This window comes from Pogona vitticeps, chromosome 1, assembly GCF_051106095.1.
Source record: "Pogona vitticeps strain Pit_001003342236 chromosome 1, PviZW2.1, whole genome shotgun sequence".
In the NCBI taxonomy this organism is placed as follows: Eukaryota; Metazoa; Chordata; class Lepidosauria; order Squamata; family Agamidae; genus Pogona; species Pogona vitticeps.
Window position 1 is genome coordinate 242,676,311 of NC_135783.1, and position 19,987 is coordinate 242,696,297.

Genomic DNA, 19,987 nt, shown 5'->3' on the forward strand with positions numbered 1-19,987 from the left:
CCGTCCTCATAGAGCGCCTCCAAGCCACCAACAGCAGCTGCTGCCACCGCCTCTTCCAGGGAAATGGCTCTGTGACTCTCTTTCTCTCTTGGCATCCCTAGCACCAGCCTGGCCAGTGGCCACCTCAGTGCCTGGCAGTGCTTCCTCCTCCTCCTCCTTGTCCTGCTTCAGCCGCCTTGGTTCTGGAGACTGCCTGGGCTTGCCCCACAAAGTTTGCTCCTCTGTCGTGGTGGGGGTAGCTGATGCTGCGTGTGCTTTTTTTTTTTGAGGGGGCCCCTCAGAGGAAGGTTGCCAGACCTCCATGTGTGTGTGTGTGCGCGCGCGTGCATGCGCGTGCACCTGTGGGGGGCCCACCCCATTCTGTTTAATTTCGCAGGTATCGATGGGGGCTCTTCTCCTTTGGCAAGGCAATTCTGTGTGGATTTTTTTAAAAAATTATGTTGTGCCCTCCTCCCCCCTGCTAGGTGGTCACCAGCACTCCCTCCCATCTCCATTTCTTCGTCCTGCTGCTGGTGGTAGTGGAGAAGGAGCCAGAGGGGGTCATGGCTGAGTGACAAGGGCTCACACACCCCTCCTCCTCGGAGCCCCAGCTGGGCTAAGGAAACTCCTGGGTGGCTTCCTCAGGCTCTTGCTCCACTAGGCGGAAAATCTGATGTGGCCCAGCCTCACCCAGACTCTGCTTCCAGTGGCCCCCAGGTAAATTGAGTTTGAGACCCCTGCTCTACAGTGAAAAGCCAGCAATAAGGGGACAGAACGAACTTCACATTGGAAGGGGGAGGTAGATGGAAGATAGTGTGGTATAGTGGTTATGGTATTAGACTGAAATTTGGGGATGAAGGTCCTAGCCTCCATTGAGACATGAAACCCAATGAGTGACCTTTATGTCAGGCTAATTCACCTGAAAGGGCTGTTGACAGGATAAAGCAGGAAGGGGAAGTACGTTTCCTATGTCTCCCTGGTGTCATTCTAGGAGGGATATATATATATATGACTGATGAGGTCTGTGGCAGCCAGACCATGTTGTGCCACACTTTAGTCTTGTTGCAAATGCAGAGGAGTTGTATAAACAGCAGCTTGTTCCCAATAATTCAAGCAGTCTTAAGAACAGCCCTGCCAACAGCCCGAATAGACCTCATAGAAGAGGTTGATCAATACCTAGAAACATATACAAAATTTGTTCTGTTCTCTTTTGCTGTAGAGGATGACTAGAACCAATGGTCAGAAATGTAGAAGAAGCAGGTTTAGACTAAACATTACCAAAAACTTTCTAACAGAGAGATGCATTTGACAATAGTACAGACTGCCCAGGCAGGTAGTAACCTTTTCTTTACTTGAGCCATTTGAAGCAGAGAGTGGTTTGTTATAGATGAGGGATAGTGTAGTTGCAAGATCCCTGCAAGGAGATAGGTGTTGGGCTTGCTTGTTATGAAGGTGCCCTCTAACGACCCACATCTATGACCCAAAATATAATTTAAGGTGCGTTCAGAACTGGGAATTATTACCAATTTGACAATCATGGGTACTCCGGTGAGACACATTTAACAGTGAGGGAAGAACCACCAGGTTTGTAAGCCCTTTTCAATAGATACTCATGGGTAGGGACTTTTTTGCCCAGCACTCAACTAAGTCATGCCAGCTTCCTTCATTTACCTTTTAAATTATACATTTAACTCAGTTGACATTTCATTCCCAGAAGGAAGTACAGCACTTTGGTGCCACTGTTAATAAGGCCTGATCCCATATGCTTGCTCTCCCTCCACTCTGAATATGCTAGACTCCAAGAAAGAACTAGAAGTATAGCTAAATATTTTCTTCAGGGCTTTCCTACCACACTTGTGCTGTTGGCTGCGCAATCAAGATGCTTTCATCTGAAGTCAGCTTTGCATGTTTCTTTGTGGCTAAAACAGCAGAACCAGTGAGAAGGTTAAGTGATTGATCACACAGAATGAGTGCACGTAAAAAACAACACCTGTCCCTCATTGTGAATAGGTACAGTTTCAAATTTTGACAACTCCTCACTTTGCGCGGGAAATACCACAGGAGATATTTTCTTAACCTTAACAACTTCGTCTTTATTAACAACAGGCAGATCAACATTATTCATGAGAGGGTCAAAAAAGTTTAACTCCGGCAACAGACCATAACTGTCCATCACGTAGTCTGGTCTTCCATCTGTTCAACTTAGAGCGGTGCTGGGCCAAACCTCTCGGCATCTGTCGGCTTCCGAAGAGGCGTGCTCCGTACTGCGCAAATGGTGCTGCAGCATGGATGTCTTGCCCCGTCTCCTTCGGGGGGAGTAGTATTGTAATGTGAATCCGGCCTTATCACTTGTCGCCTGCACCCCTGATTCTTGGGGAGGACTACTACAGAGCATTCTAAGGTTTCATACTTCACCTCTCCACTCTCCTTTGGCACCGGGTCCAGTAGCAGCCCTCCCAGCTTCAGACTGGGAAAGTCCCTTAATAGCTCCTGAGTCTTCACTCTTTCGTACTCCCTCAATCTCTCCAGCTCCCTTTTTCTCTTCCACAACTCCAGTTCTACCTCAAACCGATGTTCCCCTTGACTACTTTATACTCTTTTGCCAAATGGACAACTCTTGCTTCACCCCTTTCTTACCCTTGCGTTCCTCTACTAAGCTCACTTCAAATTTCCCGCTCCTTTCCCCTTTTTCCTCTGTCACTGGGTTTTCTCTCTGGTCCTCCCTTTCTTGCTCACTCTCTGTTTCCCACCCTCCCTCCTTTCCTTTATCTTCTGGGGACGATACACTCTCCTCTGTAACTCCTTCACACCCATGCCAATGTCTCTTTTACGGATTCCACAGATAATACTTGAAAGAAATGAAGGACCCATCCTGGATTCTCAAAGGAGAGAGCATCACAAGTCTGTCATTTTCAGAGTTAGAACTGAAAGACCAGGAATGAACAATCTTCTGGGAGCCTCGTGGCACAGTGGTTGAACTGCAGTACTGCATCCAAAACTCTGCTCACGACCCGGGGTTCAATCCCAGGTAGCCGGCTCAAGGTTGACTCAGACTTCTATCCTTCCGAGGTTGGTAAAATGAGAATCCGGGTCATGGGGGGGCAACATGTAGACTGCATAATTAACTTGTAAACCACCCAAAGAGTGGTATAAGTCCTATGGGGGCATCATATAAGCAGCACACTTTGCTTCTGCATTTTGCTTTTGCTTTTTAAATGCTGAGAACATTAATTGCTGTTTCACCCTCCACTCCCAACTTAATATAGCTAGTCAACCAAGCACATCATATATACAGAGAAGTTTGCCTTATTATTTTGTTTAAAGTTTTTAAATAGCAAATATATAAAGAAAAATGGGGGAAGGAGAAACAGAATACATAAAATATAATAACGACAATGCATATTTTTTCTACTTCTTCAGCTGGTCATGCACTAAATTCTGTTGTTAATCCCATCCAAAGTAGATCCACCGAACAAATGTGAAGTGTTAAGTCTGTGCGTACATAAGTCCAACTGAATTAGGATATGTATTCTAAATGAGACCAGCAAATGGACTTAACCTCATGTGTAATATACGATCAACGCTGGTATCTGTCAATAAAGTAGTATGAACCTCTTATTACTGAATGATCTCTTTCCTCCCTTGGTGTAGGTCTTTTTTGCCATAGTATAGGCATTCTGACCATCAGTTAAGTCCTAGGTGACAGGAATATAATGTGAACCTATGCATGCATCTACGAATATCAAAGATCAAATTCCTGTTGCATAATGCAGCTATGTGAGGACAACTATGCAGGCAGTCACAGGTGTACTGCCAACTGTTCATCATATGCCCAGTCACCTCTGGTTGTGTAATAAACAGTATGATAGAACACGGCTAAAGAGCCCGAAAAACCCACAACAACCATCAGTATGATAGAATGCTGACAATATGAAAAAATACTTGTATAATTACCCTTATGCGCACAGGTTTTTCACAACAAGGTTTAGGCCAAAAATTCATCTTACACAGAGTTAATATAGTACAATACATCTAGAAAAAAAGAAGCCATGTTGGACATGACCTCATTTTTATATCACGAGGACACATATCTGCAATAAGTGAAAAAACACAAAGCGACTCTTCAGCTGACATCTAGGCTTCCAACAATGGCCTGAGGCTCAGAAGGTGCAGGGTCACATATCCATGACATTTTCTGGGTGAACTTGGGCCAGTTTTTCTCCATTTACCACACATGTTTTTGTTATGAGGATAAAGTGGTGTTGGGAAGAAGTAACCCGTCTATCCTGTCATGAATTTGTTGGCAGAAAGGTGGAATACAAATATAAGATATAAATCAGTCATCAATGATGATTGACACCTCACCAGATAAATACATACAGATCCATATCTTCAGAAAGATATCACATCTTATGAAGAAAAAAACTGCTTCAATAAACACTTCAATGAGGATCTTTCAAATTACCTCACAAGCAGTATCTGCAAACAGTAACATGTTTGTGGGGTTGAGTGGAGTTCTAAATTTTAATCTGTAAACTGCTCAGAGTAGTGTTACGTTAGAAGAATGGTTTACCTGGTTGGATAGTTTAGTAATTTAGTTATCTGACTGCACAGCTAGAGGTTGGGAGCTTAATTCCCCACTGTGCCTCCTGTGGATAAAGCCAGCCACCTTCTTGGGCAGGCTGCACAGTCTCAGGATATCTCAAGAAGAAGGGAATGATAAAAAAAAACTTCTGAATATTCTCTACCTGGAAAACCCTGAAAATGACTGCCCATAAGTCAGATTTGACTTGAGGGCACATTATCACCATCACCATTTAAGTCATTCATTCATTCATTCATTCAATTAATCAATCAATCAACCAAACAACAAACTAAACAAATATCTGAAAGACTACAGTGTTTGGAAGTGAGATCTGAATTAAAATCAAGGCAGACAAACTGTCTTCTAATAAATACCTCTAGCCAAAACACTCTATGGTTGAAGGGAATACTATTGCCATTTTAAGTTACTTCCCATGGATTTCTAATACAGATAACACATGTACCAGGAAGTTCATGTGGGAAAATTTTACCACTTGATAAGAGAGCCACAGATCAGACTATGGGCTAGGAACAGGGATAATATAATAAGTATATCAAGTTATTTCTGACTTACAGTGACCCTCCCAGGTTGTTCTAGATATAAAATACTCAGGCATGGTTTACTCATCCCTCCTTCTGGTGATGCTCTGGGACCATGCAACTTGCCCAAACAATACAGTTGGCAGAGTATGTAACCTCATCAGCTACATGCACTCTGGGCAATTTCAACTGGTTCTTCTCCCAAGAGGCACAGCGGGGATTTGAACTTCCAACTTCTGGCTCTGCTTCCAGTTGCTGCAATTCACTGAGCTATACTGGTATAGACCAGTGGTTCTTAACGTGGGCGATAATGCCCCCCAGGGGGCGATTTCATTTTTCAGGGGGGCGGTAGAACGAAAAGGGGCGGCGTGGGGGCACTGGAGCAGAAGGGAGCGATAGGGGGGCGCTGGAGCAAGCCAAACCTGTGAAGATGGCTGCAGCCTTTTTACAATGTGCATGAATATATATTTTCCTCCAATCTTAATTTAGTTTCAGAGTTTTCGTCTTGAAATTTTTAGTTCCTGCATTGCGGTTTGTTTTTATGCCCTTTTTATATTTCTTTTTGAGTCTTAAAATTCGCTTGCAACTAAATCATTAAATGTTACTTTTTGGGGGCATTTCATTTTCTTGGAATTGAATTTTGTTTTCAGTGGTCATTGGATTTAAGTGTAATAAATAAATAAATAAATAAATAAATAAATAAATAAATAAATAAATAAATAAATAAATAAGATATCACCGCGGGGAGGGGGGCAATGATAACTTCCTCAATGGCTCAAGGGGGCGTTTCTTTCAAAAAGGTTAAGAACCACTGGTATAGACAACTGAATACAACACTGGTAGAAAACTATGCCATTTAGTCAACCAGTCATCTGTATTGAGTTGTGTGAGGAAGAATCAATGAAGGAGATTAAACCTGACAGTGAGCCACCCCCTCCATCATCTCAGACGGAAGGAATCAACAAAGAGCCAAATGCTATACAAGCTGGGATTCAAAGTATGACTTCGGGGGGGGGGTTGAACTACTGAAGGAGAGGAGAAGAAAAGGTAGAAGGTTTTCTAGTAACTGGCAAGTGGGAGAGAAAGGCAGGAATAGGTAGGAGTTGGGGTTTGTTGGGGAGTTTCTGAGCAGATAGGTGGGGTATAAATGAGCAGAGTGCTCCTTCTGAGCAGATAGGCGGGGTATAAATTAAATAAATAAATAAGTAAATTTAGTGTCAGTGGAGGAGGAAGAGGAAAAGGAGAGAGAAAGAGAGAAGGACAAAAGAGTGAGCAAAAGCCGTATATCTTTGATGTACCTAAGAAGGAAGAGGAAGGGTTTGACAAAGGTGGAAAGTTTATACTGCGAATGGCCCCAATAGGGGATCTGGATCCATTAGAATGGACAGTGTACGTTTACCCAAGGGGGAAGGGTCCCTAGAAGGTGGTGGTGCGTCCAGAGACTATTCCCACTGGTGAGACCCAACACGAAGGGGACTGGGAAAGACACCCATGCTGTGGGATCATATGCGCAGTTCGGAGCACCCCTTTGAGGAAGCCAACCGATTGGGAGAGATTTGGGTTGGCACCGCGTTAAAAGAAGCTGTTATGACAAATGACTTAGACACCATGTGGAATGGTTTACCAATGTTTAGTAGTCCTGTTGGACCAACAGAAGTTGCAATACATGCCTCCCCTCCTCCCAATACTAAAGGTTTGGTTAAAGAGATATCGTCTCCTGTCATCACTCATGTAGAAAAAGGGGAACTGCATGTAGAAAAAGGGGAACTACAAAGTCAACCCGATCATAAGCTGCAATTCCATTACTATGTAGAAGTCCTCAAAAAGGTAGCATCTAAAGGCCAAACTGAAGATGTCTACAGCATGAATGCAGTGAGCATGTATGTTTTTCATTGTGTAATTAGTACCCACTGGGTGCTGGGCTGCAGAAACATCCTGAGAGCAAGCATGGAGTTGATCTCAACAAAACTGCTCCTTCACATGCCACTTCCCTCAATGCCAATGGAAGTTTTCAGTGAACTGTGAATAGCAGGTTTAGAGACATTTTACAATATAGCAGAAGACGGTTAAATCTTTCTTCCCACAGTCCCATGGCTCCCATTTTAACAACTAACTATACACCCACACAATTAACCTCACATCTAATGTAGCCATAGTATGTTTGTAATATATATGTTTGCAATGTATATGTGTGTAGTGTTTCCAAGATTCCCTTCCTCTCTGAAATTGAGCTGTACTGTATTTTTTTTATTTTCTTAATTATGAATCACTTTATGAGACTTTCTTAATTATAAACCACTTTCTGAATAATTGCCCTGAAAGGCAGGATAGATGCAATTAAAAAAGAATATCATAGATACTAGGGCAACGAACCCGTGGTTTTAGAACCCAAGGGGTATTATCTCCCCATCTATATGCGAAAGCATTCCAGAACAATGTTGAAAATGACAAGCAATGTGAATTTATTTTATCTTGTTCACAGCTACGCATTTTTGCCCTTCTCTCCTATCAAGAGATAATCAGAGCAGCTATGAATCATACAGAGAAGCCTCTAGAACAGTGACAGATTGTTTGGTATTCCCAGTGTTCCAGCATATCAGGAGCAAGACAAGTTAAAGCTACAGCTATCAGAACTAGAGACGTCCCTAAGGGATCTATCTGATCAGGGATCTGATCTATCAGGATAGAATTCAAATACTAAGGAGACTGGGCACTGGCAAACAAAAGGAACTCAGAAAAAACCCTGTGAATAAGGATGTGCTACTAGAGGTGAAGACTAAGATACTATTGTATTCCCAATTACTATCCAGGGATGTGGAACTTGGACAATGAAAAAGCAGGGGGTGGGGGAACAGTTCATTCAAAACGGGGTGTTCATAGAAAGCTTTTTGGATACTATAGACCAGCAGAAAGACAAATAAGAGAGCCACATCAGATCAAAACAAAATTTGTTCTAGAAGGGGAAATGACTAAACTGAGGCAATCATACTTTGCATATAAATGTCTCACTGGAAAAGATGATAATGCTAGGAAAAACTGAAAGAAAAGAAGTCCGAACATGAGATGGATTGCATCAATAATGGCTTTTAGTCTGCAAGACATGAGTGAGGTTATTAATGATAGGACCTTCTGGAGATCACTCATTAATAGGTTCAGCACAGGTGGGAAGTGACTTAACGTAACAACATATAATAACACCTCAGCCTTGGCAAATGCTGACTGCAGAACCGAAGCCACATCACTGCTACAGCAAAATCAGGATCAACACAGGGTCAAAAGCATAGGACTTTCCAATTAAAAGGAACTATGACATCATCCACAACCCCTTCCTCAGGTTTTCTTGTTCCTTGTGAGCTTAGCTGGAATCCTTACAGCAGTTGGGAGAGAAATGGATATTTCTACAAATTTTATATCACTGCAAGTCATTCCTCATATGATGCAAAATATTTGAGAGTGGCTTGGTCTTGAATGGGTAATTCAGAGCGATTAATTTCACAAAGGATGTGTTCCTCATTTATTGCAAGGGTCCAATCTGGCTGCTTTGTTTGTTCTAGGAGGGGAACAAAGGGTTTGTTCTAGAAGGGGATCTGTCACTGGAAGGACAGATCCTGAAACTGAGGCTCCAATACTTTGGCCATCTCATGAGAAGAGAAGACTCCCTGGAAAAGACCCTGATGTTGGGAAAGTGTGATGGCAAGAGCAGAAGGGGACGACAGAGGACAAGATGATTGGACAGTGTCATCGGAGCTACCAGAATGAATTTGACCCAACTCTGGGGGGCAGTGGAAGACAGGAGGGCCTGGTGTGCTCTGGTCCATGGGGTTACGAAGAGTCGGAAATGACTAAATGACTAAACAACAACAATCTGGCTGCTTGCATTTTTTGGATAATCCCGGAATGATGGCTGTCTCTAGTACTGTCATGATGAGCACCTGTGTTTCAAAATCTGCCACTGCAGCCATATGTCATTCAATGAACTATTCAAATATTTATTTATTTATTTATTTATTTATTTATTTATTTATTTATTTATTTATTTATTTATTTATTTATTTATTTATTTATTTATTGCATTTATACATTTATACTTTTATTCAAGTCCTTCCTCCCCTCCTAAGAAATTATCACACAATGTTGTCCTCTGAAGATGCCGGCCACAGAGACTGGCAAAATGTTAGGAAGAACAACCTTCAGAACACGGCCAAAGAGCCCAAAAACCCCACAACAACCATTAGGTCCCAGCTGTGAAGGCCTTCGCAAATAAATTATCAAACACATTTTTAACGGATCTGCTGTTGACATCTCGGTGTGGGGTTGCTATGTTGTACAGTAGGACCCCCATATCCACTGGGGATTGGTTCCAACCCCCTGTGGATATTGAAAACCGTGGATAATGGCAAACGCTATATATGTAAAAGGGAAAAAAAGAGACAAAATATTTTCAAATGCATTACTAGAATTAGCTACTAGAGGGGGGCAGAGACAAGTATTCACAGCTTAGTCTCTGGCTCCTTTTAGTGGCCAGTTCTGGTAATATACATGAAAATAGTTTTTTCTACGGGGGTTTCTTTTAATATGTTTAATATTTTCAGACCATGGATAAGTGAATCAGTGGATACTGACCCCATGAATAAGGGGATCCTACTGCATTATTTTATGATTACAATGTTTGTTCTCTTATTTTGTTATTTTCAGTTGAATGCTTTGTTAATGTGTTCCACATAAACCACCCAGATAAGTAATCCGCCACTAGATGGTTAGGATATAAGTTAAACAAACAAACAAACAAGCCTGTCATACGGGGGAAAGCCATCACCACAGGAATAAGGGTGAGAATTTACTCTTCTATTAATTTCAAATATCATGGAAATGCTTCCTCTTGGACTCATACCTTAACATGGTGATGGGTTTTGAGTGTGTGAGAAAAGCTGAAAAGTAATGCTGTCATGAGGCCAGACTCCTAGTAGGGACACCCAACACAGAATGGTCACAGCTGAGGCACAAGATGAAGGTGCATCCACCTTTTTTGTGAGCCACCCAGAGTGGTAGAATATATCAGATGGGTGGGATATAAATCAAATAGATAAATAATATAAATAAATAATGGCCACATCAGTAGAAGAGAATGAACAGCTCCAACAGTGATGGGGGCAGAGAAACCCCTGAACGGCAGCTATTGGGCAGCAACAGTAGTTGGAGAGGACACTGATGGAGGATCTGCCACAGACAACAATAGTGACACTGAAGCTAACTTTGTTAGCACTAAACAGAAGGAAGCAATGGTAAAACTAGATCAAAGAACGCCAGGGCACAAAAATAGTAGGCATTTTCTCTTCTCAACCACATCCCCATAGGAAATCAAAGCTGCCCAGTTGGTGAGTCAGAACAGACCACTGCAGCATACATTGCATTACCACTGACGTCTTTGACTAAGTGAGTCAGAGTCTCTCGAGGGATGGGATTCTGCAGCCAACCACAGCAAGGATGATTCCAGCTCTGTCTACACCTATCTAAGGCAAATTCTAGCAACACTTTCAGCGTATTATTAGTTGGTTTAGCTACAAACCTCTGCCACTGGGATTACATCTAAATACTGTACGTTCTTATTCTGCAATTTTATAAAAAAAAATGTCAGAAGGTACAGGTCAGGATTAGGTTATAATTTATGTACGGGAAACTGTGAGGAATGATGACTTTATGAATTGCTCTGCACCATCAATGGAGATGCTAAAGGGCGTGCCGTCTCTGAGGGCCTGCGCTACCATTAGGCTGAATGAGTTAGCAGCCTCAGGCAGCAGATTCTGAGGATCACAAAAAGGAAAAAAATATTTATTTACCTTGGTGGGTTTTATTTCCTTTTCTTCCTTATCATGGAAGGAGAGAGGCACTTAGCAGGAGTTTTCTTTTACGGTCAAACTAACTAGGCACAATTTTGGTACAATTAAACCTTGTCATGGGTAGATAGATTGGGGTACCGCTTGCTGGCACACTTCAAGCAGCAAATGATCTTAGAGCAGCTCTGGTTCTCAATAAAGTGTGGTGAAGATGGTGAAGCAGTACACACTGATGAACTGGACACAGATAGTTTCTAATTAATAAGAGAAGCCCATAACATAAGATGGGAATATCTCCATTTCCTTGCATTTCCTTTTTAGTTTAACCTCAATTTTTAAGTATCTGCCAATACAGAGAATGCTGCTTTCACTCAGCTGACAGGTATAAGAGGTGTGTGCCTGTGTTTGTGAGTGTGTATGTATCCATAAATGCAATAATCCCACAAATTAGAGCAATCCTCAATTTCATATGCTTCAGATTTATATTTCCCAATTGCCTGAGTGATTTCCTTTTCATTTGCTAGTTTGAGTGATGCTGTCAACTCTCCCTGGGGATCATAAAGATCTGGAGACAGACTTCACATAATCCAAGCAAATGGAGTAGGTCTCAGAGAAAGAGAGAGAAGAGAATCTTTTTTTTTGTATCCCGAAATAACCCTACACATAACCTTCCTTTCAAGCCTGGCTGCTTTGTGAATCCTGTATGCCTTTCCATCATCATCATCATCATCATCATCATCATCATCATCATCATCATCATCATCATCATCATCATCATCATCATCATCATCACTGGAACTCATCTTCAGGTTTGGCTCTTGCACACCAATATAATTTACTTCATAATTAGTATCTTGGATTCATTTGGTGACCCCCTCCAACTACTTAACCTATGTTAATTTCGTAGAGAAGACATGAACCAGACCCTTTGGAAAAATAACACCTAAAAGTATGAATTGGATAGGGAAGAGAGCAGCTGGACCATTACAAATATCTAGAAGATAAGGCTAGAACTGCTCTCTTTCCCCATCTGGAAACAGATTTCCTTCCCACTCTTGCCCACCCCAATAAGTGTGAGATCATATAGTACATTCTTCGATCATCTCCTCATAGTCCAGAAATCGATAGGCACCATGAGGAACCCAAGAAATATTAAAGGAAATTCCATTTGTGGAACACTGACGGCTGGTCCTGGGCAGTTTAAAGTGCTTCCAGCATCCCTCAGACTGCTTGGAGACTTCAACGTATGAAGCAAAATATTTATACTGTAAAAGCCAGTGGCTTCAAGGTTCCCAAGCCATGAACTACTGCCTTATTTGTCTTACTTTGGCTGCTTCCCAAGAAAAGATAGCAGAGGGCCCACAGAAGACCTACTTAAAGGCCTTCTGGTATGGGGACAGGGGAGAGAGATGCCTTTTCTAAAACAGCTCATTCCATCCTTGTCAATTGAAAGAATATCAAAATATGAAAATCAAACTATTATTAAAAGCCGAGCTTTCCTGAAAGACCCATATTGCATCAGAAGGACCAATATAATAACATGACAGAAAAGCACTCAAGCGTCTGCCTTAATCCACCCATGCAACTACAACATATATGCTCATATTGCAATTATTATTGAAACATATTTCATTAAACCATTATAGATTTTTTACAAAATGCTACATTAAGAGTGCTGCCCTGTATGCATCTTTCTCTCTTTGACACACACCCGCAGATGCATTAATATCAATGCAGCTGATGCACTGGTAACAGGATTTGGCTTCTTGTCAAACTCTGGAAGGCTATGAAAGCCTCAGAATATACAAATCCATGATCGAGTTACAAATACTTCCCCTTGGCCTCAAATGCAAGCCGAAGAGCACTTAGTGTTAAATTCCCAGTAAACAATACCACCCACCTGAGATTCCCAAAGGGTCAGAAAAAGATTTTAGAAGATGAACAAGGGAAAAATATACCCGTTAACCACATCCTCCCTTAATGATCTGGAGATAATTCTGTTAGCTGTGGCCCATTCCCCCATTCCACTGTATGGATATTCCAAAATATTATCAGAGCAAACATAACCAAACACAGCCAAGGAATACAATCCTGCAAAAATAATATTCCCTACTCCTTTGTCCCCCTCATATAGCAGCTGCATGATACTATATGGTTGTTATCTAACAGCTGAGTTTTTTTGGCATTATCAAATCAGGTCTGTAGCATCACTGCTGATATTGAATTAAGTGTGGGGTGAATCGCTTTAGACAGCCAGTCTTAGAGCTGACAGAACATAATTCAAAAGTTCAGATATTTTACTGAAAGAAATAGTGGCCTTAAGAGGAGATTGTAAAAGCAGGTAGTTGTTGAAGCATCCAAGATTAGAAGTTATCACCAGCAGTAACCAGAAAAGTATCTTCCTCTTCACATCTTAGTCCCATTCCTTGGCATTCTCATCTCTACTCTTCAACATACCAGTATCAACTGGTGCTTTATACTGCAACTAAAAAGACAGAATGCCCATGTGGGCATTTCATGTCCTTCCACATTTGACATGATTAAACAAAGTTTGAATCAAATAAATCAAATGCTACTGTTTCGCTGAGCAAATTAAAAATGCAACTGAGCAAGTCTGCATCATTTGGAATCACTTAGCAAGCTAATTATATTCCCTACAAAGTGGTCATGGCTATCTTAACATTCCCATCCCTGTGTCTCTGGATTTATATTCAGGTGCTAAAATAGGGTAAAATTCTCTTCACAACAATGCACGTAATACAGCTTACCAAGTGGTTATATAGATAACATGAAAGTTAAACACCTAGTAAACGGGCATCTGTATTACCCACAGAATTCAAAATATTTTTCAAACTTGTTCCATACAGCATAGGAAAGTTGAACAAAGCTTGCCTGGCTACAGGACTACATTTTTTCATAATAAAATAATACCTGCTTCCTCTAAAAATGTCACAGAAAGAACATTATTCAAGTCATGATTGATGCTGTAAGAGCAACAAAAAAAGGTCATGTCCTCTACAGGGGGGAGACTAAAAAAGGAAAGCAGGAAATGCATTAGCCATCTTAATCATATTTTAGTAACTTTTTTCCAAAGCAAAGAGAAAAGGTAGAGAACTACCATATTTACTCCAATGCATTGGTGTTAACTGCCAAATGCTCTTCCAAGGACCTGGACGAGCCCAGATATTTAACTTACAAAAGAAGGTAAATGGAAGCAAACGTATTTCTGCTTGCAAACCTTTGACAACCTTTACTGCCTCACCAAGGCAGTAAAAATCAAACAATTTGTCAAAGAGAAGAAAAACCTCCTGATTCTCCTCTCTGCTATCGCTGCCTGAATTCACAATCATCACAGTTTTGTCTTGTCCTGGGCTGCCATTTTACCAAAGATCTCCCAACCAACAAGAACAAGTTCTAAGAGAAAGCAGAGATAAGTTTGGAAATATGCTTCTCCCCTACCCAGTAAGGTGTTATGACTAGGACTGGTTATTTGGCTTCTGGGCTTGGTTGATGGGTTCATGAAAACAAAACAACTAAACTGGTTACACAGTTTACCACAAGACCTACTTCTCTTAATCAACCACTTCAATTCTTTTAGATTTTATGTACAGTACAGCCTGGTCTTTCTATGTCTCATTTACCCAACCAGACAACACAAACACTTACATTCTACCATAAGCCACACAGTGTAATTCCCATTTCTTAAACCTTCCATTGTCCAACTTGCCCAGTCAATATTCAGTATATACATCACTGGGTCCAATAGAAAGAGTACCTCCCCTCAAATCAATACCCTAACCTCCTGCCAAATAAATGTCAGTAAAGCCTCTTTGACAGAAAATTGCTCAGAAAATGACTTCATGTGCACTTAAAATATAAGGGGGAAAAGCTCCAAGTAATTATTCTGAGTCAAAATGCAGGAATAGGACAGGGAAAACTTCCCTTGAATATAGGGTATGTAGTCAGTAACTCCACCTACTATGAATTTCTTACCAGAACTGGCACGCAAAAATCTTGTCCTCTTCAAAGCCCTAAAACAGGCAGCTGCAACTTATGGTGCCCCCATGGATAACTGCTGGGCTTCATCAGCTATAGCCAGCACAGGCAGCAAACAGTAAGGGATGATGGAATCTGCCCTTCCAAAACATCTGAGGATCAAAAATTGCCTTTACAACTACAAGGGCCAAAGTACTGATAGAAGGGGACAGTGAAATCAGATTTTGCATGAGCTGATACCCAAGAGGTTCATGAAATTCTCACACATACCCAGTTTAAGAGTACAAGCAATGTGTTTTTTTCTATACAAGTGTTTGTAATTCCTTTGACCTCTTCAGTCACACAGCCAGTTTATGCAGAAGTATTGAAATTGTACTTGCCCAAATCTGAGAGGCACCAGGCAAAAAAGGGGCATCGAAATGGTTGTGCCTCATCTCTGTAAACCATGGGTCCACTTTGCAAATAAAGCACCACTCATAAGAAAGCAAAAAAAAAAAAAATTATAAGGAGACACGAGAAAGGAACAGAGGAACGTTTCCTCACCACGTCGCAGAAATAAAGTTGGAAACAGGGGTGTGGTGGAGAGAATAAATAGAGGACCACTTTCCAAATTCCCAGAGGGAATTTCTCTTAACGTTTCCAGTTTCCTCAGCAGAGAGGGCAAAGGAAGAAGTCCCCAAACGGGTACCGCCGAGGTTGGCAACAGGCAGCTGGGTTAGGCTGGAAGGGGGGGGCGGCGGGAGGGGATGAACAGAAAGGCCCAGCGAGGATGACGTCAGCGACTCGACTGAAAGGAAAACACGGGGTGGGAGGGGGGCAGAAAGGGCAGAAGATTGCCTCTGGAACCAAAAAAAAAAAGGGGGGGGATAAGGCAAGAGATACGGAGCTGGCCGAACCTGACAACGCTGTGACGTGCACACGACAAGCTGCCACGCAAAATGGTGACAATATCACTTTGGCGGGGGCTGAACCCGCATGAATGGAGGAAAAAGGGAGGTGGTGAAACTCCTTATCAGCCAAGAAAGAGGTGGTACAGTCATATTAGCAGTAGAGGGGAGGAGGGAAGGACAGAGAAAAGATGACCCTCCCCTCAGACCTCAGCGGTCCTCGTTATTCTGGAGCCCCTGCAGGGAGACACCCCCCCCCTAGGAAAAGGGTGTGTGAGTGTGGGGCTCAGCTCACGATGATGGAGGGGAGAGGGAGGTGGGGTTCCCGCTTTTCAGGAGAACTGATGCAGGCAGGACCTACTGACGAATGGGGCAGGTCTCAACAGAAGGTCCGCCGCTTGCCACTGCCTCCCGGAGCTAGGATCCTGGCACGAAGAAAAGGACAGCCCGTGCCAGCATTTCCCTGTCTCCTTTCGCATCGCCCTTCCTCCTGCCCAGCGAAACCGCTTTTCCCCACAACCCGCCAGCAATCCAGGACTCCAAACCGATAAACTCATCATCCCCGAGCTTGGAACAGATAGGTTTCCAAACCCCCCTCGAAAAGCCCGTTTGATTTCCGAAAGAAAGCGAGCGAGTGAAATCAGGACCAGGGGAACTCCAGCCTACAAGGGATTATGTACATATGTACTGCCATATGGACCCGAAGTCGCTATCTCAGGTCTGTATGCCAGCGAGGAGGGTGGACGAGAGGGAAGGGAAGGTGGAGGGGGGAGAGCCACGGGCGGGCGGGCTGCACAGCACAGCTATCCCGAGGTCCCCCCCCGCCGCCCCCCAGCTTCTAGCACCGCGAGCTGTTCTTCCCCGTTGTACCCTTGGAGCATCCGCAGACCTCTTCTCATGGATCTCCTGACTCGTTTCGGCCGGGCAGCCCGCTCGCTCGCTCGCCCTCCCACCCCATCCTCGTCCCCAGCTCTCTCACCGTGCAGCACTTGCAACGGGCGATCCCCAGCAGCCCCGGCCCCAAGGAACAAGAGAGGTGGTAGCAGCAGCAAGAGGAGGAAACAGCCGAGCGCCCGGAGCAGCCTCCGCCACCGCCCCATGCCGGCTGCAGGTGGCCCCAGCTCACAGCCCGGGCAGCCGCCGCCTCCACGGCCGCTGCACCATCCCTAATCTAGTGCCCAGGCGCCCCCTCCAGACCAAGTCCGGGACGCGCGCCTCCTCCCCCTAAGCAACCAATCTCAAGAAACCTGCAAAATGCGGCCTCGGCCCGCCCAGGCTTGACTAGCCTATCACAATGCAGAGAAAGGACACGCCTCCGCCCGAATAGCCAACCTTCACATCTCAGTGTCACACCCTTCTCTGAAAGGCGCCACCTCCCTATTAAATGAGAGACCGCGCCTCTCCAACCTCATACTATGCTAATATCCCCCCCCCCCCAAATCCATGTTAGGCGTCTTCCGACCAATTGCGCTAACATTGCAAATCTAGGCTGGTACACCTCTCACTCCTGATGCTTTTTAGGCTCACACCAATCACTACTTTGTAAAGCTCTTGAATTACACCTCCTGTAGGCAGGCATTAATCACAGCCTAGGTTTTGGCCACATTCCACTGAATCCCCTCTATCACCATTTTCTCCAAAAATAGCCCATTGTGAATTCACAGCCCCTCCAGTATTACGCATTATTCATTCAGCAAGATTCATCTTCTGAGCGCCTCCTCCGATTTTTCCTTTTGGATATCAACGTAGAAGAGAGCTTCAAAAGCAAATCTATGGAGGCCATCCTCTAGGTTCAACACTTTTTCGAAAAACGTATTTCAAGGAGGTTCCCAGGCAACATTATCTCATCCCTCCCTCTGTTGGGTTTTTTTTTAAAAGGTCCCTAGCATATCCTTCAGGATTATGCAGAACTAGCCTTGCTCTTGGCTGCGCACTGTACCACTTCTTTCAATCCAGCAGCATCCCACAACATCTGTATCAAAATTCTTACTGCTTCAAAACATCATCATATATATTGCAACCTCCACCACCTTTTCATGTGATTCGTTATTTTAAAGGATGCAAAGGAATTAATATGCTTACTGTAAGAGTAGAAATGTTTCCAGAAGGGACACATTGCCCATACACATTCCTTGGCCTGTAGAGGGCTGTGCAACTGCAAACAACTTTTGCTGAAATGACCAGTGGATCAACATATAACAAAAAACCACTAGAAGTAGCGGGTGGCACTCTTGTCTTATTTCATGACATCTTCCTCCCCCTCCTCCCACCCCCAACATAAACCAGGAATACACAGAAGAGGCACATGGGGAAGCAGTGTAGGAAACTAGCAGGATGCTTTATCTCAGGACAGAACACTGTAGGTGTTATTTGTTTGGGTGAGCGCCAGTTATCCCACACTGTTCCACTTGCCTTAAAGGTAATAGTGAAACCCCAGTGTGCTAACCAAGTGCACTAAAATGTCTATCTTGGGTTTTTAGTAAGAGTAATATGTGAAGGAGGGCTATGTGTTCCACTTTGAACTCCTTGGATGAAATGCAAAATATAAACACAACATCTAATGTAAGCCAGTATGATGTCCACCCAGTCTTTGCTATTAATGGCCAGTTTTAAAGGCTGTTTCTAATTTGTAGCATTATGCAGAATACCCTCAATGAGGGCAGTGACCTTTAGATGTTTTGGATTCTAGTTGTGTTAGCCCTGGGTGGCCTACCCCCAACCTAACCCATGGATACGCAGTCTAGTTTACTGTGATAAATAATAATTCCATTATAATAATTAGGTGCCCCAGAAGAAGGGAAGGTAAACCATTTCCAAGTATTTCCTACCTAGAAAACCCTGAAAAGGATTGCTGTAAGTCAGAATTGACTTGATGGCACATGATTATTATTTATTAGAAACACAATAATGATTAATGAATTTCACAATCTACTAAAATCACAGCCACCATTGTAATCAGTTTAGAAAGATAAGATGCAAAAAGATTGTCCACTATATACACCTGAAAAGTATGAGGTTTTCGTACAACTGAAGTATTTGAATGTATTCAGAAAGCCAAGAAAGAGAGCTAACTGGTTAGACAAAGAAGCTGATCACAGTCCGTGTGTGCTTGCAAAAGCAACACCTGTCTACTGCTTTTGGGAGAGGATGAAATGGTGCTAGCTGGACATTTTTCTCCAGGTGTGGAGAACATCTGATCCTCTAATCTTACTAGCCTACATCTCTCATTATCAGTGAGTGGTAATGACAGCTCCAGACCAACAACATAGTGAAAGATAGATTCCCCAACACTGGTGCCCAAGACTGAAAAACAGCTGGATGACACCATGAATGAGAATGTACATCTTTGGGCTCTCATACTGTTTTTCATTTTCTTTCTGCTTCTAATGCATCACTGTTGAGCTTAGTGAGTCAACACTGGCCGCTCTATTTAAGACATATGCGTAAACCACACGGTACTTGTGGTCACTATTCTGGATTAAAACCATAACTTCTCATACAGATAATGAAAAATATCCCTACAGTCCCCACCATCCCAGGCTGGTATAAAGTAGCCTGCATTCATTCATACCTGGGCAACCAGTTTATTGGGATTTCCACTATACCCTGGAAACACACAACAGCAAGGACCTTTTGAGTTATATGATTATGTATGCACAGACAGCCCTTCAGAGCAATGCTGAGGTTTAGAAATCCTACCTACATGCACCTTATCCAATAGTTGTTCTAACACCAACAGTTTGCAGTGACATTTCAAGAGAACCACTTCATATAGGCTGGAAACTAATTGGCAGCTCCATGAGCATGCAAAGATAGGATATGGGGGTGGAGTAAATGAGAAATTAAAGTATGCATCATTTGGCATTCATGAGCACTGGACTGTCATCTATAATTTCTGTGCCCACTTGAAGCACTGAGATAACTGTGGATCACCCTTTAAAACTTCTTAAAACAGTTTCTGTCAGAAATGGAGGAGTTGCTTTTCCAGACTACAATTCCCAGAATATCCCAGCCAGAACAGCCACACTGGCTGGGCTATATTGGGAGTTGGTTCAGGAAAATGCAACGTTTCCTGTTTCTGACTACTTCGAAAGACAAAGAGGCAAGGCCAAGCTGTTTTATGCCACAGGTTCTTCTGCTCTGAATCTACTACAGTTCACAGGATGA

The 19,987-nt window shown here is 43.0% G+C and overlaps 1 protein-coding gene across 5 annotated transcripts in view; it reads right to left on the reverse strand.

Annotated features, from left to right (window-relative positions):
• Positions 1–17,043, reverse strand: part of PTPRN (protein tyrosine phosphatase receptor type N) — a 44,911-nt gene extending 27,868 nt beyond the window's left edge. For 2 of the 5 annotated variants that reach the window (XM_078383456.1, XM_020792110.3), the window contains exon 1: positions 16,800–17,043. In XM_078383456.1, the coding sequence (XP_078239582.1) occupies positions 16,800–16,920 (121 nt within the window). In that variant the 5' untranslated portion in view covers positions 16,921–17,043. The remainder of the gene's footprint in view (positions 1–16,799) is intronic. The other 3 variants (XM_020792111.3, XM_020792108.3, XM_020792109.3) reach the window with 2 other exon arrangements.
• Between the last annotated feature and the right edge of the window lie 2,944 nt (positions 17,044–19,987).